This window comes from Globicephala melas, chromosome 2 (assembly GCF_963455315.2).
Source record: "Globicephala melas chromosome 2, mGloMel1.2, whole genome shotgun sequence".
NCBI classification, from domain to species: Eukaryota; Metazoa; Chordata; class Mammalia; order Artiodactyla; family Delphinidae; genus Globicephala; species Globicephala melas.
In genome coordinates this window covers 154329083-154351902 of record NC_083315.2, presented here as the reverse complement: position 1 = coordinate 154351902, position 22820 = coordinate 154329083, and the positions used below count along the sequence as shown (strand labels likewise).

Sequence of the window (22820 nt, the reverse complement as noted above, 5' to 3'; positions counted from 1 at the left end):
GGCCTCAGTCATACCAGTCACATTGCAAGTGTGGCTACGTGTGGTTAGTGGCTACCATATTGAACAGCACCAGCACGCAGTCTGAATGAAGAAAAAGAGACATTTTTAGCTTTCTAAATATCAGTGATTCTCAAACCTAGCTGCATATAGAATCACTTAGGAGCTCCCTAAAAATACTGATGTCTGGACCAGTGCTTCTCAATTTTTACTGTGCACATGCGTCACCTGGGGACCTTGTTAAATTCAGATTCTAATTCAGTAGGTTTGGGGTGGGGCCCAAGGTTCTGCATTTTTAACAACCTCCCAGGTGATACTGAAGCTGCTGATACAGGGACCACACCCCAGACCGATTAAATCTGATTACCTGGGACTGGGGCCTGAGCAGCCACAGAGTTTTAAAAATTCCCAAGAGAATATCATTGGCAGCCAGGTTAAAGGATGCTGCTTCACACACACACACACACACACACACACACACACACACGTCACCAACCCTAGCAAGTTAAAAGTCCCTTGGAAATGGAAACTCACCTACCTGTGAGTCCTAATTCGTTCCTGACAAATTGGAAAAAAAATGACTATTTAGCAATGCAAGTATTTAGCATGCACTGGTTTGATTAATTGATACATTTTGTGACCAAATGTTTGAAGAACTTATTGCAAGGTGATTTTAAAATGTACTTAGCAATGTTCAAACACATTCACTAAGTAAGCCTCTCTCGTGTTGATGCTATATCGCTACCGTCTTAAAACCATGCTCAAATATGGCTTTCCCTTTGGGTTGTATTTACGCTTCCTATTCCCTCTGCAGGACTTCACTATCTATGTTTTTTTTGCAGTCGAACTGAAAGTAACACTAGTCCTGAACGGATGAATGAGCAGGTAGATGGGGCTTATTTTAATGTGTGCTTCAAATCTGGCAAGGCCTCAAATGTTTGCAGGCAAAGACGAAAGAAAAGGAAAGAAAACCTCCTGGCTAGGAATTAATGAAAACCCAAGGCCTGAGAACTTTCAGCATTATGTCAAGTAGGCAGACTTGTTTTTAACCCTTCAGAGTCTCAATAATCTAGGATGAGATGTGAACAAAAAAAATCTCTCTTACCCCCATGCATACTGTCTAAACAATGAAAGGATAATGAGCATTTGAAATAAAATATGTTGGAGACTTTCTATAACTCGGTAATTCTCAAATGGGGGCAGTTTTGTCCCCCAGCAGACAATTGGCGTTTGTGGAGACGCTACGGGCATCAAGGGGGTGGAAATTACGGATTCTGACAAACATCCTACAATGCACAGGGCAGCCCCGCCCAGCAAAGAATTATCCAGCCCCAAATCTCAATAGCATCAAGGCTGAGGAACGCTACTAACTAAACGAGTCCAGGCAAGGACGTCTATTTGAGGATACTCTAATGGAATAAACAACAAAACTAATAACCGCGTGTCAGTATCAATAAAATTGATAGGAGATAGGAAAATGAGAAAGAAATTTGAGGGGGTGCAATCTGAGTATCAGGATAGGAATCCTGAGTCTGTCCCCCAGCTGTGTGATATCGGGTAAGTTATTTTGACTCTCAGAGCCTCAGCAATGTAACCTTAATATGAGTATGGTGGTAATAATACCAAAGCAAGTACCCTCACAGGAGGGAGTGAGGCACACACGCAGTGATGCGTAGGAAGGCACTTAGAGCATCAGTAAGCACTATAGAAATGTTTTTACTTTCAGTCCCTATAAAGAAAATGTTCTTTGGAATTTGAAACATTCAAATATAAAGAAAGAGTTTTCCCATCCAGTGTCCTTGAAGGGGAGCCACGTCTACATCTTTGCCATGATCTGAGTTGGGTGGTCAAGCAGGACTGAAGCATAGGTCATCGGTGGACATTTTACTGACCGAGGAAAGGGAAACCAATCAAGAGAACTTCCATGAACTTAGTGTGCGATATCAAGGAAAAGGGAAAAAAAACATTGAGACTCTGCTCTCCTCAGCACCACCTGCCATGGGAGGATGGAAAGTCTTAAACATTGAAGCTGCGTATCAGTCTTCATTTTCCAGGAAGCCTGGCTCTGACCTAAAAAGCCCCTTCCTGTACCATGTTCAGTGTTCTGAAAGCCCTGATGACATAACCAGTCACCTATTCACAGCAGAGACAGGATCTTTAACAGCCCCAGTCAGCTCAGCCTCCCAGGGGACCTGGAGCTGGGGCTAAAATTAATTCCTCCTGCTCAACTCACCGTTCACCTCCCCCCTCTCGTCCCCTCCACTGCATTGTGTCAAGACAGCAATTAGAGGCTTTATAAGGAACATTTGTCAGTGCCTGGATAACTCTGGGCTGATTCTTCTTTTACTTCCCTCTCGTGTTCCTTAGCCTTTCTATTTTCAGGTTCAAAGAAAGAAGCTGCTTTTGAGTTATAGCTCCCAGAATTAAGTGATACAAGATTCTGATGGCTATAGAAGTATTTTCATTTTGGATCCTTCCTGATTCACAAAAAGTCAATGCTACATGCCATGGGCCCAGCTGGTTTCTAAATACTTCACAGTGGGATGTTTCAGTAGAGGCACATAAAATCCTATAAATGAGTATGAGAAGGTTCTGGAGTTGACCCACTCATCCTGGTGCACAGGGACCTGGAGAGCAGACACGGCTTCCTGAGAGCACGCCTTCTGAGTGAGATGACGTAAGTGACTGTTCTGTAGGAGTTATATTCCTCTACTGTTTAAACGTTAGCTATAGACAAGTAGCACAACTGAACTCCTCTTGTTGGTCTATAGACTTATCACTAGTGGTGAAACAGAATGGCTTGGAAAAAGAATGGATACATCATTTTTGCAGAAACTGTGTCAAGACTGCATGACCAGGTGGCTTTATTTTTTGATACCTAGATACAGGGCTTATTTTGATCTTATCGTTTAAAATAAATTAAATAAATATTGCCAGATTGCTCTAATGGAGCTTTAACTTTAGCAAAATGGATCCTTTCAGTAGCACAGGGAAGCAGGTGGGAGAGAAAATAAGGTATCCAAGGCTGAAAAAGTGAGCCACTCCTAGGAAGTCCTAGTCCAACTAGAATGTTGGACTTCCCAAAGCCATTTTCCAATCTAGGCAATGGAGTAAGGTGACAGCTCCTTTAAATACTCAGTATTCTTTGAGTTGCTTCATGGAAGCACATTGCCATCGTTGTTAGGAGGACAGCTTCGTCTCATTACAAATGAGTCTTTTAGCCCAGATAAGAAAACTTTTCTTTTTTAAAAGAGGATTTTCGACTCCGCGTCGCACAATAACCACCTTTGTGTGGTTACTGATCTTTGGAACATGATACTTTAAGAAAAGGAATAAATCTAAGATGACACAAGAAAGATGCTCATTTCTATCTATTCATCTTTCAAAATATCCCCCAATTTGCTATGGGAGCAATATTGGAAATTGTGCTTAGCTGGGAACAGGAGACTCTGGTCCTAGTTCTGTCCCTCATTTACTATTCTCTCATGACTATTCTCTCATAGAAAAAACACAATATCTCCCTGGGTCTCATTTTAAATTTGAAATGGAGAATAAAAATACCTACCCTACCTAATTTACAGGCTATTTAATAGTCAAAATGAAGTAGTCTATATGAGTGAATATATAATAGCAAAAAATGCTACTCAAATGTTTGGTAATCCTCATAGCTAACGTTCATTGTGTATTGACTTAACTGACCCAGCATTATGTTGGGTATTTTACATGCATATTCACATTAGCCCTAGAAAGTAAGTATTATCATCATCCCATCGTATAGACTCGGAAACAGAGACTTGGGAGGTTCAATATCTTGCCTAAGGTTTGGAACTGGATCACCAAATAGGAGGAATAAGCACTTACCTAGAGAACCAAGAAAGCGGAGAGGGTAACAAATGAGAATGTGGGGAGGAAGAATCTGCTATATTTTGCAAGCATTATAGTGATCATCAGAGAATAAAAGTCAGAACTGTTAGAAATTCTTATACTTAGTTTATAGTTGTTATATTTTGAATTATTTGTGGGGACATGCACCAAATATTTTAGTGTTTAGGGCTTTCAAGGTCTTAATCTAGTGGGCCTCAGAATTATAGCTAATGGCACCAAGATGCCAACTCTAGCCAGTTGACTCCAAAGCCCATACTTATAACTGCTTTACTGTATCATGTCCTGTAATAACAACACATATTATTACCAAATGACAGTTACCAACAGTTACTAGTAATAATGGTTTTCAGTGGGAAGCAATGCCATTAAAGAAAGGTTTGTTCTGTTTTGAAAACATAGGAAGCAACCCGTAATTTGGAACTAAACATACAAAGAGATAGGCACACAAGGGTCACTGGTTTTCTTACATATATGTGGTTTTAAAAATGACCATTAAAGAGCCTTCTCATTTCTGGCAGCAAACTCAGAATCCTATATTGGCTCAGGGCAAGTGGTTAGCATCAATTTAGAATCTTTGAAATTCCTAATAGAAACACAACAGACCCTACAGCAACAGTATCAGGGCCAATGATAATATGCATAGAGAGGGATTGATTTTTTTTATGAACAAGTTAACAGTTTTTAAGATTTTAGGCTATTTCGATTCCTCCCATCGCTCCTCCCCCAGAGTTTAAGAAGCATTTAAAAATCAGGTCTATTAGTGTCTAGTGCATTTGGATGATGATGAGAATTCACAGTAGCTGCTAACACCTCTGGCTTTCTTCAAAGTCTCAAAGATAAATGCACACGGTCATTTTTGTGCCTTAATCTAAGAAGTGCTAAGAGTAGTATGTGAAATGACTCCCAGCAGAGACTGAGCTGGATATGGTACAGAGACTGAGATGGTAGATAAATGAGTGGGCGGGGCTTCTTGCTTCAGTATTTTGGGGGTCTTGTATGCTCCTTGTGAATGCTCCCATAATACTTAAAGCAGACATAGGAAGACCCTGGCTAACAGAGGAAAAACCCAGTAGCACAGTTACTTCTAATTGGCATTTAAAGAAAAGTAATGCTAACTTAGGCATGAAAAAATAATCACAGCCTTCAAGTCATTCAACATTCTTGGGCCACAAATAGGCAAATTTACGTATTTCTCTCAAGTGTGATGATTATTAGCTAAAGGGCTCTTACATTTCTGGAAATGTGCTTCCGGCTTCCTTACCTCTGTGCTCACCTCACTATAAAGGAAGTAAGAAGATAACAGTGAGAAAATGATGGGCCGTTTGGAGTGTAGGAGATAGAGAGTTAGACATAGCATAAATGCCCACATTAGTGACAAGTTCAATATTCTGAGCTATTCTCTTGCATCTACCAGGTGATAATGTAATGATGGAGCAAAGGCCTTTAGCTAAAGTATTTTCCCTTCCATTCCTGGCACTCTTATGATCAGGGTTCAGGGCTCTTTCCTGGTAGAAGTGAGAGATGAGAGGGAAAGCTAAGGGATTATTTGAATGATCTTTTGAAAGAAGGCAACCTTTCCCCCCATTGTCCTTGATTTGGCCATCTGGCTCTGGGAGTTTGTTGGTGAATGCTCCTTGACTATAAAATTTCAACAGATGATCAGCCCCTCTCCCTCCCACACCAGCATGCCTGCTATTAAAATGCCTACTAGGATCAACCTCTGAAAATCAAGGCAGGCTAGTGTAAGTGAGGGAGCAAAAACTGGCCAAGTCAACGAAATGAACGGAATTCCACCCGTAGTTTTTCTCTCATTGTTACTCTGACTTGATGTTCATCATCTCAAGTTTAGTAAACTTCCTTTCACAGTCTTTCTGCCATCTCTGGCCATCTGTATGTTCAAGCACACCACAGAGCCCAGATCTCATATTGATTATTCCATGATTACTGACAATAGTTTATTTTAGAGATGGTGTACCCTTCCCTCCATTGCTCATCCTTTGCAGTGCCCCGGAAAATCCATAATCATTGTATTTGGTATGAGCCAGTCAGCAGTATTAATCAGATGGACAAAGTAAGTGTTCAGTGCATAGTTAGTAAGTCTCCAGAAGCTCCCTGTACTGGACCAAGTCTGAAAGAAATCACTTCTTTTTTCATCCAAAAAAATATGAATGTGTGCCTAATATTCAGTGTTTTAATGATGTGGTGACAGTCATGAGAAAATCACCAGTTAGAAGTAAGAATGGGAGAACAAAAGAGAGTCTGGTCATTGAGAGTAAAACATGTACCTGTGGGATAATGCTCATTCACTGGCCAGTTGTCCACCTGAAGCGTGGCATTGCCGCCGTTCCTGGTAAAGCGCACCACGTGGTATTTGCCATCATTTACCGGGGTCCTCTCCTCTTTGATGGAGATGTCAACTGTGCCAATATTGAAGACAACTCCAATTTTCCCCTGTTCCTATAATAAAGAAACACAAAAGGCAAGTTATCACTAACCACAAGGTTTTCTCCCTTTAAAGTTGATCCTCCAACTAACAATGAATCTGTAGGTACCCAGAGAGAGCTGTCGGCTTGAAGTTAATAATAGTATCCTACATTTCTCCGTGGGCTTTCATCCTGAACATAAAAGCCAATGATACAAAACCACCCAAATTGCTCTCAGAGGCTGCACTGCACAGGTTACATCATTGGATTGCCCTCAACAGATATCAAAGCGGGAACCACAGAACTACCTAACAAGTGAGTAATGACACTGCAAGGTTCTGTGAGATGAATTAGGCATGTTTTCTAGAAGAGGCTAATCAGACACTGAATTGTAGGTTACTTCACAATTCAGATTTAGGATTAAAGAGGAAATGCAAGCCTGCTTGCACTCTGGGGGCAAACAAGGCCAAGAGGAGGGGTACAGAATGGTTAGGAGCCCAAACCATAGGAGCTAGCGCTATAGACTTACTCTTGGTGATACTTTCTGTAGGTATAAAGAAATAGGAAATGTATCCTCAGTGGGGCCCAGTGAAACTGAACTGGGGTTTTCCAAGTCAGAAGCTGGCACCCTTCCCACACTTGTAGCCCTATTCCTAAGGTTAAGTCAAAGAAGGAGGTAACATTCAGCGCTATAGCCTTATGTTACACAGCAGAAAAGAACCTCTGGGGCCCTACATAGACTTCTGGGAGGGAAAACACAATGAATTCCAGAAGAGTAACATTAGGGCAATGAAGGTGATGGTGGTGGTGGTGACACATCCACACCCTGGGAAGTGCCCAGAAACACTGAAATATAAATAACGATGTTATTAAAACTCTTACTCTTCTCCTTTAATAACCTATGACTAAGAGTTGGAATTAGTATTCAGAAGAAGACACAAAATGAAAGTAACTTCACGGATCAGATATAATCAGTCTCTCACAATCTCTCTGAAAGGTATCAGCACGCAGGGTGTCAGGAAATGGGCAAGGAGAGAAAAGAAACATCTTTCTCCATTTCTCTAAGAGTCTGGCTTATTGGCAAACGGTTGGACTTTCAAAAACAATAAAATTTAGTTGTGATTCTGATGTTCTGCAAGACTGAGTCACAGTATTTGTCCACATAGTCTCTGTTATCCTCTATTTCCTTCTATTCAAGAAGAAGGAGAAGGAGGAAGCAGGGGAGGAAAGGAAGGAGGAGGATATGGGAAAAGAAGTCCAGAATCCACACAAACTAAGACATAGGAAAGACTTCACTGAATCTCAAGTTTAGTAACTTTGGTTCATCCATTCATTCATTCAATACATAAATACACTATTCATTAAGCACTCACTATGCTTAAAGTCAATAAATTGAGACTTCTCATGAGATTTTAGGTACTGGTTTCCATACAGTTTGCTAGACTTCACTTATTTTTCCAAAAGACAGGCTTTCCTTAACTAGCCAATTTTCCTTTAGTTATGTGAACACATCTTGTGCCCAATAAAAGGATGAATAAGGACCTAGGAGCCTGAATCGTAAAAAGCAGGAATCTAGGCTGATCAAAAGAGGCTGATTTCAGCATGCAGGGATGCTGAGATACAGGGTGGACATCATTGCTTCCTTTGTGCCCTGATAGCACAGCACACAATGTAAAGTGGTGTCTGCAATACCCATGTTCTGTTCTCTGGGAGAAGCAATTCAGGTGCCTCCCCAAATGGTGACTAAACATACTCATTTTCTTAAGTTTCTAAGAAACAGGATTTCTTAAATCGCTGTTTATTGGGACACTGTGTTCTCAGCTTTGTTTTGTTTTGTTTTCCTATCTCTGCACCTCCAGCACTAAACAAAATACCTACTGTTAAAACATGATGCATGGATAAGTGAACCTGATGGTCGGTTCTTCTGCATCTTTCATGCCCATAATTAATAATATTATGATCCATTTTATTCTTTCTCCTTAATTCTCTGGGAATGCAGAAATGACAATATGACTTTTGTGCTTTCTCTTAAAGAGTTGGCATGCACTTCTAAGGATGTGTGTGTGTGTGTGTGTGTGTGTGTGTGTGTGTGTGTTGGTACCTAATCACCCTCGTGCCTAAATAAGCAAGGCTATAATAACCTGAGTCATAATCTTTTTAGCAGAATTGAAGGACTGGAGGAGTGAAAAAACCATGACTGCAGACACCATTACTCCTCTGCCCACCCCACAAATGTGGACTGTTTATTGCATCACTGTTCCTCAATGAGAAACCACTGTATAAATCCTGGATGCATGTAAAGGACTGCTAGTGATTCAATTCACCTCAGTCACTAATTAATCATGGATGGAGAGGAGACCTTTAGACCAGCCTTCTGCAGCTTTTCAGCAGCAGCAGTGGCAAAGTACAGTTCTGGCTCACAGAGTAGGCTGATCAGTGAGATATCTTCTTGGGCAGATTTTCTGCAAGATCCATAATAGATTCAGGAAAAGAGAAGATTTAATCTCTGCCAGAATAAATATTTGGTCCTTATCTTAGGCGCCACACATTCGCTATTGCAATCACTGTTTTGGGGAGGTCTTCTTAATCCTGCTAGCACGTTGCCAATGTCAGTGGAGACCCTTACTCAGATGTTTCATTGTGTTTCCTGCAGTGGTAAATGTGCCTGTGCTGGACCTCAGATGTGGTCTTTTCACTCGCAGTAATGAAATCTCTAATGAGATTTCATTACTGCAACCTCCTTGTCATTTGTCATGGGACCACAGTGGCATTATAATCTGTGGCTAACTGCTTTGTCTCAGTTTATTATAAGCTTTGTGACAAATACCCAAACAGTTGCCCAGGCTTGAATCCATCATGCTCAGCTGCCATGAAAATAAAGTGTGCTGGCTCATGTGTCCAGAGAAGAGATGATGTGAAGGATAAAAAGCACTGGCTTTGGAGTCAGCCCTGACTAACCTGGGGCAAGTTACTTAACTTTTCTGAACCCATTTCTTGATAATATATTATGGGGATAGGATACTAGCTTTACATACTTTGGAGGGCTGTTATAAGGCTGAAATGTTATAATTAACATGACAGTACTTTATGAATAATAAAATATTATACCAGTATAAGGTATACATGAGATCAAGAGAAGGAAACCATCCAATCATTTGACTATTTAAAACACTGTGATTGCTGGAGAAGTTCACTGGTTCGATATGATAAACATGGGTTTTAGCATATCTTGGTTCAAATAATACCTCTGATTCTTAAAGCTGCATGACCTGGGGCAGGTTGTTTAACTTCTGGTGTTTCTTTTATAAAGGATCATGTGGAGGGAGAAAGGCAAATGGCAGTGAGGATTTTAGGAGAACACATATGTGTGAAGCACCTGGCACAAAGCTGTGCATATTTTGGGACCTCAATATTTTGGGACCTCAATAATTGTAAGTCACCTCTTCTCTTTCTTCCCCCCCCGCCATTAGTGCAGGTGACACTAGTGGCATGAGCCAAGGACTGGTTGGCTTGGCAACACTGTCATTAAGAAATATTGTAAAAATAAATGTACATTTTAGCAAATAGAACACTAAAAAAACCAACATTTGCACGGTTGATTTCTTGCCACGATTCGGTAGTTGCTCTCTCTCCACATTCCTTGGTGCCTTTTATAAGCCTCTCCGACATAAGCAAAAGTGTAGGTGCAAAAACAGCATGACTATAAATTTTAATAACTCCATACCCTTCACCACTAAAGTTGCTACCAAGGCAATCACTTCAATCTATGTTACTCCTTGATGTTAAAAACAAAGACAAGTGGTAAATCAGAAGACATTACCAAAGAATCCTCAAGTGCATTCAGGGAAAAACTGAACAGTACAGAAAATGGCTGTCTTTAAATAGCCAGTAAGTCATTCTTTATCAGTAATGACTCTTTATGAGCCCACATGGTCTCTCAAATTAGTCCAGCTCCACCTTTCTGACCCTCCATCAGCCAAACAGCACTGATTGCTATGGAGGTGACCCAAGAGATGCTACCAACACCAGGGTCAGATTTCAGGAGCGGAAATGCACAGGGGCAAGAAATATCCTCAGGAATAAAGAACTCCCTGAAGGCGATCTCTTCATTCATTCCAGAGCGCCCCAGGGGAAGGCAAAATGCACCATCTGCTATTTCAGAAAATTGCAGCTGACAGAAACAGAACTGGGGCTCTCAAATGTGTGCCAGGATGCTATGCAAAGGAAGCAGTTCTCCATATCTTAACTTCTAGGCTTCACACAGAATTTGTGAGTTCAGTGCTAGGTGGTAAAACAATAACAACATGAATGTGAGCCTGCTTGGGGGCCAGACACCATCAGGTCTGCCATACTCATTTCAGAGTCTGGCTTATAGTAAATAAAGTGATCAGTGGCACTGTTTACCACATTTTGGTAGTTCTCCTCCATTATGGGCTCATAGGAGAGAGAAATTCTGGGTCCGCTTGTGATGGGTAGGGCCAATGGACCAGTGTTGACCAATAAAATCAGGTGTTACTACTGAGCCATCCGTTTAATTGCTGGTTTGAGGCCTGCCAGAATTCTCCCATTTGCTCTGAACCACTGCACTCAGCAAATTCCTAGTAGTGACTTCTTTGTCAATCTGGGTCATCGAGGGAGAATGACGACAAGCCACACTACAGTCGACATGGAAAACACGAGAAACAAAGCTTGGTTGCTTTATGCCACCAAATATTGGTATTTGAAGCTGTCTGTTACTGCGGCATAACCCAGACTATCTGGATGATGGAGTAGGTGCTCAACAAGTATTTTTAACAGAATAATTTTCAAATTCCCACAATTACCCTTAAAATGTTTTTCTTTTTTGAATGTAGAAGCATTTAGGAGAATCCAGCTATATTTTATTAAGCCAGACATGAAAGAGATTTGCAAAGATGTAAAACAATGCCATTATCAGTAATTTTTAAAATACTGTTTTTCAAAAATTGTTATTTATGTGAACATGAATTGGGCTTATTACTCATTTCTAAATGGATTAATAAACAGCTACTTTAAATGTTTCATGGTTTTAATTTCTAACAGGGTAAACATCACTAGATATAACTCACGTTAACAAAAGCTCTTTGGGCTTATCATTTTTTTAAGTTTAAAGGGGTCTTAAGACCAAAAGATTTGAGAACTGCTAAGTTAGTTGATCTGGAAGGTTTATTCCACTTAAAAAACTTCATTATACTCTTGTGTTTAGAGTTCCAAGTAAAACGATAAAAAATTAGATTTGTTCTATCTTTTCATTCTAAGACATAGCCTAACAATTTAGTATAAAAATTGAATTTTACCTACATTTCTTTTTTTTTAATTTTTAAATTTAACTTAATTTTTTTATACAGCAGGTTCTTATTAGTCATCCATTTTATACACATCAGTGTATACATGTCAAACCCAATCTCCCAATTCATCACACCATCACCCCCACCCCCCTGCCGCTTTCCCCCCTTGGTGTCCATACGTTTGTTCTCTACATCTGTGTCTCAGTTTCTGCCCTGCAAACCAGTTCATCTGTACCATTTTTCTAGGTTCCACATATATGCGTTAGTATACGATATTTGTTTTTCTCTTTCTGACTTACTTCACTCTGTATGACAGTCTCTAGGTCCATCCATATCTCTACAAATGACCACATTTTGTTCCTTTTTATGGCTGAGTAATATTCCATTGCATATATGTACCACATCTTCTTTATCCATTCGTCTGTTGTGGGCATTTAGGTTGCTTCCATGGCCTGGCTATTGTAAGTAATGCTGCAATGAACATTGGGGTGCATGTGTCTTTTTGAATTATGGTTTGCTCTGGGTATATGCCCAGTAGTGGGATTGCTGGATCATATGGTAATTCTATTTTTAGTTTTTTAAGGAACCTCCATACTGTTCTCCATAGTGGCTGTATCAATTTACATGCCCACTCACAGTGCAAGAGGGTTCCCTTTTCTCCACCCCCTCTCCAGCATTTGTTGTTTGTAGATATTCTGATGATGCCCATTCTTACTGGTGTGAGGTGATACGTCATTGTAGTTCTGATTTGCATTTCTCTAATAATTAATGATGTTGAGCAGCTTTTCATGTGCTTCTTGGCCATCTGCATGTCTTCTTTGGAGAAATGTCTATTTAGGTCTTCTGCCCATTTTTGGATTGGTTGTTTGTTTTTTTAATATTGAGCTGCATGAGCTGTTTGTATATTTTGGAGATTAATCCTTTGTCCGTTGATTCGTTTGCAAATATTTTCTCCCATTCTGAGGGTTGTATTTTCGTCTTGTTTATGGTTTCCTTTGCTGTGCAAAAGCTTTGAAATTTCATTAGGTCCCATTTATTTTTGTTTTTATTTCCATTACTCTAGGAGGTGGATCAAAAAAGATCTTGCTGTGATTTATGTCAAAGAGTGTTCTCCCTATGTTTTCCTCTAAGAGTTTTATAGTGTCCGGTCTTACATTTGGGTCTGTAATCCATTTTGAGTTCATTTTTGCGTATGGTGTTAGGGAGTGTTTTAATTTCATTCTTTTACATGTAGCTGTCCAGTTTTCCCAGCACCACTTATTGAAGAGACTGTCTTTTTTCCATTGTATATCTTTGCCTCCTTTGTCATAGATTAGTTGACCATAGGTGCGTGGGTTTATCTCTGGGGTTTCTATCCTGTTCCATTGATCTATGCTTCTGTTTTTGTGCCAGTACCATATTGTCTTGATTACTGTAGCTTTATAGTACAGTCTGAAGTCAGGGAGTCTGATTCCCCTAGCTCCGTTTTTTTCCCTCAAGACTACTTTGGCTCTTTGGGGTCTTTTGTGTCCATACAAATTTTAAGACTTTTTGTTCTAGTTCTGTAAAAAATGCCATTGGTAATTTTCTTTCTTTTTTTTTTTTTTGTGGTATGCAGTCCTCTCACTGTTGTGGGCTCTCCTGTTGCAGAACACAGGCTCCGGACACGCAGGCACAGCGGCCATAGCTCACTGGCCCAGCCGCTCCACGGCATGTGGGATCTTCCCAGACTGGGGCACGAACCCGCTTCCCTTGCATCGGCAGGCAGACTCTCAACCACTGCACCATCAGGGAAGCCCACCATTGGTAATTTGATAAGGATTGCATTGAATCTGTAGATTGCTTTGGGTAGTATAGTCATTTTCACAATATTGATTCTTCCAATCCAAGATCATGGTATGTCTCTCCATCTGTTGTAACATCTTTAATTTCTTTCATCAGTGTCTTATAGTTCTCTGCATACAGGTCTTTTGTCTATCCAGGTAGGTTTATTCCTAGGTATTTTATTCTTTTTGTTGCAATGGTAAATGGGAGTGTTTCCTTAACTTCTCTTTCAGATTTTTCATCATTATTGTATAGGAATGCAAGAGATTTCTGTGCATTAATTTTGTATCCTGTAACTTTACCAAATTCATTGATTAGCTCTAGTAGTTTTCTGGTGGCATCTTTAGGATTCTCTATGTATATCATGTCATCTGCGAACAGTGACAGTTTTACTTCTTCTTTTCCAATTTGTATTCCTTTTATTTCTTTTTCTTCTCTGATTGCTGTGGCTAGAACTTCCAAAACTATGTTGAAAAATAATGGCAAGAGTGGACAACCTTGTCTTGTTCCTGATCTTAGAGGAAATGCTTTCAGTTTTTCACCACTGAGAATGTTTGCTCTGGGTTTGTTATATATGGCCTTTATTATGTTGAGGTAAGTTCCCTCTATGCCCACTTTGTGGAGAGTTTTTATCATAAATGGGTGCTGAATTTTGTCAAAAGCTTTTTCTGCATCTATTGAGATGATCATATGGTTTTTATTCTTCAGTTTATTAAGATTGTGTATCACATTGATTGATTTGTGTAAATTGAAGAATCCTTGCATCCCTGGGATAAATCTCACTTGATCATGGTGTATGATTCTTTTAATATGTTGTTGGATTCTGTTTGCTATTACTTTGTTGAGGATTTTTGCATCTATATTCATCAGTGCTATTGGTCTGTACTTTTCTTTTTTTGTAGTATCTTTGTCTGGTTTTGGTACCAGGGTGATGGTGGCCTCATAGAATGAGTTTGGGAGTGTTCCTTCCTCTGCAATTTTTTGGAAGAGTTTGAGAAAGATGGGTATTAGCTCCTCTCTAAATGTTTGATAGAATTCACCTGTGAAGCCATCTGGTCCTGGACTTTTGTTTGTTGGAAGGTTTTTAATCATAGTTTCAGTTTCATTATTTGTGATTGGTCTGTTCATATTTTCTAATTTTCCTGATTCAGTCTTGGAAGGTTATACCTTTCTAAGAATTTGTCCATTTCTTCCAGGTTGTCCATTTTAATGGCATAGAGTTGCTTGTAGTAGTCTCTTAGGATGCTTTGTATTTCTGTGGTGTCTGTTGTAACTTCTCCTTTTTCATTTCTAATTTTATTGATTTGAGTCCTCTCCCTCTTTTTCTTGATGAGTCTGGCTAATGGTTTATCAATTTTGTTTATCTTCTCAAAGAAGCAGCTTTTAGTTTTATTGATCTTTGCTATTGTTTTCTTTGTTTCTATTTCATTTATTTCTGCTCTGATCTTTATGATTTCTTTCCTTCTGTTAACTTTGGGTTTTGTTTGTTCTTCTTTCTCTAGCTCCTTTAGGTGTAAGGTTAGATTGTTTATTTGAGATTTTTCTTGTTTCATGAGGTAGGCTTGTACAGCTATAAACTTCCCTCTTAGAACTGCTTTTGCTGCATCCCATAGGTTTTGGATCATCGGGGGTTCATTGTCATTTATCTGTAGGTGTTTTCTGATTTCCTCTTTGATTTCTTCAGTGATCTTTTGGTTATTTAGTAACATATTTTTTAGCCTCCATGTGATTATGTTTTCTACGTTTCTTTCCCTGTAATTGATTTCTAATCTCATAGCGTTGTGGTCAGAAATGATGCTTGATATGATTTCAGTTTTCTTAAATTTACTGAGGCTTGATTTGTGACCCAAGATGTGATCTATCCTGGAGAATGTTCCGTGCGCACTTGTGAAGAAAGTGTAATCTGCTGTTTTTCGATGGAATGTGCTATAAATATCAATTAAATCTATCTAGTCTGTTGTGTCATTTAAAGTTTCTGTTTCCTTATTTATTTTCATTTTGGATGATCTGTCAATTGGTGTAAGTGAGGTGTTAAAGTCCTGAACGATTATTTTGTTACTGTCGATTTCCTCTTTTATAGTTGTTAGCAGTTGCCTTATGTATTGAGGTGCTCCTATGTTGGGTGCATATATATTTATAATTGTTATATCTTCTTCTTGCATTGATTCTTTGATCATTATGTAGTGTTTCTCCTTATCTCTTTTAACAGTGTTTATTTTAAAGTCTATTTTATCTGATACGAGTATCGCTACTCCAGCTTTCTTTTGATTTCCATTTGCATGGAATATCTTTTTCCATCCCCTCACTCTCAATCTGTGTGTCCCCGGGTCTGAAGTGGGTCTCTTGTAGACAGCATATATATGGGTCTTGTTTTTGTATCCATTCAGCAAGCCTGTGTCTTTTGGTTGGAGCATTTAATCCATTCATGGTTAAGGTAATTATCAATATGTGTGTTCCTATGAGCATTTTCTTAATTGTTTTGGGTTTGTTTTTGTAGGTCCTTTTCTTGTCTTGTGTTTCCCACTTAGAGAAGTTCCTTTAGCATTTTTTGTAGAGATGGTTTGGTGGTGCTGAATTCTCTTACCTTTTGCTTGTCTGTAAAGCTTTTGTGTTCTCCATCGAATCTGAATGAGATCCTTGCCAGGTAGACTAATCTTGGTTGTAGGTTCTTCCCTTTCATCACTTTAAGTATATCATGCCACTCCGTTCTGGCTTGTAGAGTTTCTGCTGAGAAATCAGCTGTTAACCTTATGGGAATTCCCTTGTATGTTACTTGTTGTTCTTCCCTTGCTGCTTTCAATAATTTTTCTTTGTCTTTAATTTTTGCCAAGTGATTACTATGTGTCTCGGCGTGTTTCTCCTTGGGTTTATCCTGTATTGGACTTTGTGTGCTTCTTGGACTTGGGTGGCTATTTCCTTTCCCACGTTAGGGAAGTTTTCGACTATAATCTCTTCAAATATTTTCTCTGGTCCTTTCTCTCTCTCTTTTCCTTCTGGGAACCCTATAATGTGAATGTTGTTGCATTTAATGTTGTCCCCGAGGTCTCCTAGGCTGTCTTCATTTCTTTTCATTTTTTTTCTTTATTGTGTTCCGCAGTAAAGAATTCCACCATTATGTCTTCCAGGTCACTTATCCATTCTTCTGCCTCAGGTATTCTGCTATTGATTCCTTCTAGTGCAGTTTTCATTTCAGTTATTGTATTGTTCATCTCTGTTTGTTTGTTCTTTAATTCTTCTTGATCTTTGTCAAATATTTCTTGCATCTTCTCAATCTTTGCTTCCATTCTTTTTCCGAGGTCATCTTCACTATCATTATTCTGAATTCTTTTTCTGGAAGGTTGCCTATCTCCACTTCATTTAGTTGTTTTTCTGGGGTTTTACCTTGTTCCTTTATCTGGTACATAGCTCTCTGTCTTTTCATCTTGTCTATCTTTCTGTGAATGTGGTTTTGTTCCACAGGCTGCAGGACTGTAGTTCTTCTTGCTTCTGCTGTTTGCCCTCTGGTGGATGAGGCTATCTAAGAGGCTTATGCAAGTTTCCTGATGGGGGACTGGTGGTGGGTAGAGCTGACTGTTGCTATGGTGGGGGGAGCTCAGTAAAACTTTAATCCGCTTGACTGCTGATGGGTGGGCCCGGGTTCCCTCCCTTTTGGTTGTTTGGCCAGAGGCAACCCAACACTGGAGCCTACCTCGGCTCTTTGGTGGGGCTAATGACACACTCTGGGAGGGCTCATACCAAGGAGTACTTCCCAGAACTTCTGCTGCCAGTGTCCTCGTCCCCAAGGTGATCCACAGCCAGCCCCCACCTCTGCAGGAGACTGTCCAACACCAGCAGGTAGGTCTGGTTCAGTCTCCCGTGGGGTCACTGCCTCTGCCCCTGGGTCCCGATGCACACACTACTTTGTGTGTGCCCTCCAAGAGTGGAGTCTCTGTTTCTCCCAGTCCTGTCGAAGTCCTGCAATCAAATCCCTCTAGCCTTCAAAGTATGATTTTCTAGGAATTCCTCCTCCCATTGCTGGACCCCCAGGTTCGGAAGCCTGACATGGGGCTCAGAACCTCCACTCCAGTGGTTGGACTTCTGTGGTATAAGTGTTCTCCAGACTGTGAGTCACCCACCTAGCAGTTATGGGATTTGATTTTACTTTGATTGTGCCCCTCCTACCATCTCATCGTGGCTTCTCCTTTGTCTTTGGATGTGGGGTACCATTTTGATGAGTTCTGGTGTCTTTCTGTCGCTGATTGTCCAGCAGCTAGTTGTGATTCTGGTGTTCTAGCAAGAGGGAGTGAGAGCACATCCTTCTACTCTGCCCTCTTGGTTCCAATCCCCCCTCCAAATTTTATAGGTTAAAAAGATCAAGATTCAGACAACTGAGAATTCACACGAGTATTAAAATATATATTTAATATTAGAATACAGGTCTGTCTGACTTTAAAACCCATGGGTTTTCCACCTTGCTATGTTTCCATCATACGTATTCAAGTTGCAACTGAGTTATTTATAGAAAATGGTGTATGTATTACATATTACACACTTTACATCTGTATAACCTGCCTAACCTGTCTGCCTAAATTATTTGTGTGTATTTCAAATGTAGGGATCCTAACAGGTGCTCAGCAAACACTTGTTAAATTAATGGATAAGTGAATGAATGAATATAAATTATAATATGTGGTTGTGATAGAAAAAACTGTGTTAATATGCTTTTATACCATGGGAGGCTAACTAGGATTTGAACAGTCTGGGATAAAGCAGTGAATTGGTCATTTGTACTGAGAATTTTTTTTGCAATAAATCTTGGGCAAAACATATAGTCTCATTATATTTATATATGCAATTTGTAAAATACAAAAGGATAAGGTACAATTTACTTGATTCATCAGATAATTTTGACTATGGGAGGATTTTATTGGAGTTCACTAGGATAAAACACCCTGCATTTATTAGATCATGTATGGGTTCTTTACGTGGCTATTAATTATCTTTCAGTGAAGATCATAAGTCCATTCTTTCAATATTATAATCTCCTTGTTCTAGACCCAAGACAACTGTTAGATAATAAGCAGTGAGTGTGCACTTCTGGTGTGCAAAGTCATGTGCTATGGAGGGATTTGAGACCAGGTCTCTCCCTCAAGAAGTCCAAGATAGAGAATAATCCTATCCAGAATCACTCAAACTGACAAGGCTCCAACCTGTGCAACTGCGAGAGTTTGGACTTCCACTGTCATCCCATGACAATGACCCAGCCTCCTTCCTTCAAGGAGTTTAAATGTGGCTGTGTGTGTGGCAGGAAGGGCAGGGAGGGAAGAAGAAAATGTCTGCTCTGGGTCCCAGAGCCTTTAAAATCTAGAAGCAGAAGACCTGAGCCCAGTCAAGGCTCTGTATCTTGTTGCCCAGATCATCTGGAACAGGTCTCAACTGTCGGTATAACAATACAAAGACAACAATAATAATAATGCCTGTGTTGAATGGTACTTAAGAGAAATGAATAAAATCTTGGCAAATTATGAAGTGCTGCTCAAAGGTTGATATAAACATAATGTTAATGGTGGGGGTGAAGATGGTGATAATAGTAAAGATAGTGAAGATAACTGGGTAAGAAATAGTATGACAGATGATGGATGAGTCAGTAGCTTTTGCACACACCCTACACCATACTTCTCTGTGTATTTGAAATGACTGTCTCCCATTCAAGATCATCAACTCCAGAATCCGTACAGACTGTCCCTAGAAAATTCATGTTAAATGGCTTGGAAATAAATTCTATTTTCCTAAATCTGCACAGGTCTCTATGACCTTTGTGCCCACCCAGCAAAATTGTATCCATCTTCCCCCACAGCAGCAGTTGTGCTTCTCCTGCTGTTTTCCTGATGTCTGGTTGCACGAGATCAATCAATTAAAGTGGATTAGATCCACAGGCCGAAAGACTAACAGAGGGTCAGGAGAGATAAGACTGATAAATAGCTCAAGACAGTTCCATCTCTAACTCCCAGAAAAGAAAAAAAAGAGAGAGAGAGCATGGATGACAGCTCAGGACAACGGGAACTCTGACCCAAGGAGGGAAATCAAGGAAGGACGAGACAGCTGGTGCAAGTAAATAAGATGCAAGTCAGAGCCAGGGCTCTAACAATCACCGGTTACACACCGGCATCCTCAGTCATCATGTCCTTCAAATCCACTCTGAACATGCATTTCGTATTGACAGACCCCAATGTCACACTGCCTCATTTGGTAGTTAAGTCTGACTATAAAGTGAAAATTAAAAGTTCATTTCCGTAGGAGTCCCAGTGTTTCACCAGGGCCTGGAGCAGTCTCCTGGCAGGATTCAGGTGACAGCTGGCAGGGCAGTGCTGACTAAAACCCAGGACAGACTGAACATCTCCCATAAATGCCTTGCTTGTTCCCCAAATCTCTGCCACAGCTGTGAGGAACCACCCAATGGCCTTAATAAAGAGACCTTAAGCCCTGTGCTCACAGTAACATCAAAATCCTCAAAATTAGGAAGCACTTTCTAAATCACCAAGAATTCTTCCAGAATATTTTACATCTTTTTTTTTTTTACATTATAATCCCAGTTCTATTTTTCAAAAAATTATACATACACGTACATATATATATATATTTATACATAGATACAGAGAGAGAGAGAGAGAGAGGGTGCGGGGAGGGAAGGAGAAAGGGAAGAACGTCTGGAAGGATAATACCAAATTGGTACTACATGCACTATCTGGGACGTAAAGCGGGGTCTAGCGGCAACAGAAACTAACTTTGTGAGTTTCTATACCGTTGAATTTTACAGAGAACATATGTTGATGGAATAATCACGTTTTTGCTTTTTAAAAAATTTAGACAAAAATTTTTCACCGAGAAAATGCATCTCAAAATGGCTTGTCCCCCCACCCCCACGCCCACCTGGCACGTATGCACACTGTGCGCGCGCACACACAGCGTGAAAGCAGAGTGTCTTACATCTTACCTACACACTTACACACTTACCAAGTGTGGTCCTGGAAGCAGCATCAGCATCAGCATCACTTAGGAACTCATTAGAAATGTAAATTCTTGGATCTAAAACCAGACTCTGAATCAGAAACCCTGGAGTGGGACCCAGCAATCCGTATGTTCACAAGCTCTCCTGGTGATTTAGATACTTGCTAAAGTCTGGGAATGAATTCCTTATATTCATGTTTTGGTTCCACTAGGGCTATGGTTTCAACTGGGGTGATTTGGTACCCAGGGACATTTGGCAATGCCTGGAGACATTTTTGCTTGTTATAACTAGGGTTGGGGCGCTAATGGTCTCTAGGGGGTATAGGCCAGAAATGTTGCTCAGTATCCACCAGTACCCAGCCAAGAAATACCTGCCCTATGGTATGAATAGTGTCACTATTGGAAACTCTGCGGTAGGGAGTACAAGACTTCAGCCACACAGCAAACACCCATAAGGCATGCACTGCATGACGGAAACTGATCTATAAACACCTACATATATAGTCTAATTCATTGCTCACAATACTCCTTCTATGAGGGATGTATTCATGCACACAACACAAACACAACACATACAATACACACGTGTACCTGAGGGCATGCCCGTGTGCACATATACGTGAATTTTGAATATCTGGTCTAAACTCGTCTGGCCCTCAGAGCACAGGGTGAGGAACGAGTATCGGTGGATAATCTGACCTGCTCCTACTCTATGTTCTATTCACGTGCCCTTTTTACAGAGGTAAACTTGGCAAAGCAAGCTCACACAGCCAGAAAGTGGCCGGTCTACAATACATGTCCTGTGATATCTTCCCTGTCTGCTCTTGGTAACCCCTTTCTCTTATCACTCATTGTTACTTCCCTAGGAAAGCCTCCCAGTACATCTCCCCGGGCACAATGACATTAGTTGATAATTCCAAACCCAATTTAGTCCCTTGACCCTTCACTACAGACTAGGTCATTCTAGTCAGTTTCCATGAAGAGGTATAATCAGTTCTGAGTGGGCTTCAAAGTAGAAACTCCCTGTCCTAGAACTAGATATTCCAGTCCAAGGAAGAGCAGCAGCTCCCATAGGGAAGACAGACCAGCAAACAGCTCATAACCTTTCAAGACCTATTCTGTGGCGGTAAGGAAACCTTCAGTGATTCTCCAAAATGCTTTACTATTTGCCTATCTTTCAAGTGACAGACTGAGTTAACGTTATGGCTTCAGGGAGAATGGACCTAGGTGAATAATAAACCTCAACCAAGAATTCTTGGTTTAATAAGCAAGGCATTCTCAGTCATTCCCATAGATGAATTCCCAGGCTAAACTCTATACCATTTTCTAACCAAAGAGAAAAAAAATAGTATACACATTTCAGAACTGAGAGATTTAGTGCTTTGGGATTACCAGAAAATACAATGCAGATGACTGCATTTTTTTATGATGCCTTTGGAGAATGGGTATGCGAAAGACGCAGAAGGCAGAATGGCCTGAAGCAGAGATCAGCAACTACGGCCAAATTTGGCTGTTGCCTGTTCATGTAAATAAAGTTTTATTGGGACACAGCTGTGCTCGTTCATTTCTATATTGTCTTTGGCTGCTGTAGCACTACAACAGCAGAGCTGAGCAGCTGCAACAGAGATCACGTGGCCTATAAGCCTAAAATATCTGTCTGGCCCTTCACAGAAAAAGTTTGCTGACCCCTGTTATAAAATCTTGCACTATTTAGCTGGCCATGATTTTTTTCTTTTTGTTTTTTGCGGTACGCGGGCCTCTCACTGCTGTGGCCTCTCCCGTTGCGGAGCACAGGCTCCGGAGACGCAGGCCCAGCAGCCATGGCTCACGGGCCCAGCTGCTCCGCGGCATGTGGGATCTTCCCAGATCGGGGCATGAACCCACGTCCCCTGCTTCGGCAGGCGGACTCTCAACCACGGCGCCACCAGGGAAGCCCCCATGGTTTTTTTCTTTAGTTTTTGATCAATGGTTTATGTTAACATGGTCAGAGTAACTCAAATAGGAGTGGGAAAGTCAAATGGGGAGCCTGTACCGACTCATTCAACTATTACTGACAAATAGAGCACATTTCTAATAAGACAAAATATATAAAAATTCATCCTATTTAGGCATAAACCAATCTATCTCAGATGCATTAAGGCTAGTTTAGATACTAAAATCAATTCAACATAACACTGTTTGAAGGTGGGCGGCTGCAGATACAGAGAAATAAATTAGAGGCTTCTGGCAAAAGATGATGGTGGCTAGGAATAGGCTGGTAACAGAGAGGATGGAGCGAGGTTGTAAAGTTATTAAAATTATAATGATATGACATTTTCTTTCTGAAAGTGTATCTAGTTCTGTGGAGTGAATCATGAACATGTTAAAGGCTTGGGACTCTAAAAGCCAGCACACATCACTCTGATGCCAGGACTTGAGT

At 40.4% G+C, this 22820-nt stretch overlaps 1 protein-coding gene across 22 annotated transcripts in view; it reads right to left on the bottom strand.

The window, feature by feature from the left end:
• NRXN3 (neurexin 3) overlaps positions 1-22820 on the bottom strand; it is a 1711975-nt gene that overhangs the window by 190770 nt on the left and 1498385 nt on the right. For all 22 annotated transcript variants that reach the window (XM_060295131.1, XM_060295132.1, XM_060295124.1 and 19 more), the window contains one exon: positions 6168-6339. In XM_060295131.1, the coding sequence (XP_060151114.1) occupies positions 6168-6339 (172 nt within the window). The remainder of the gene's footprint in view (positions 1-6167; positions 6340-22820) is intronic.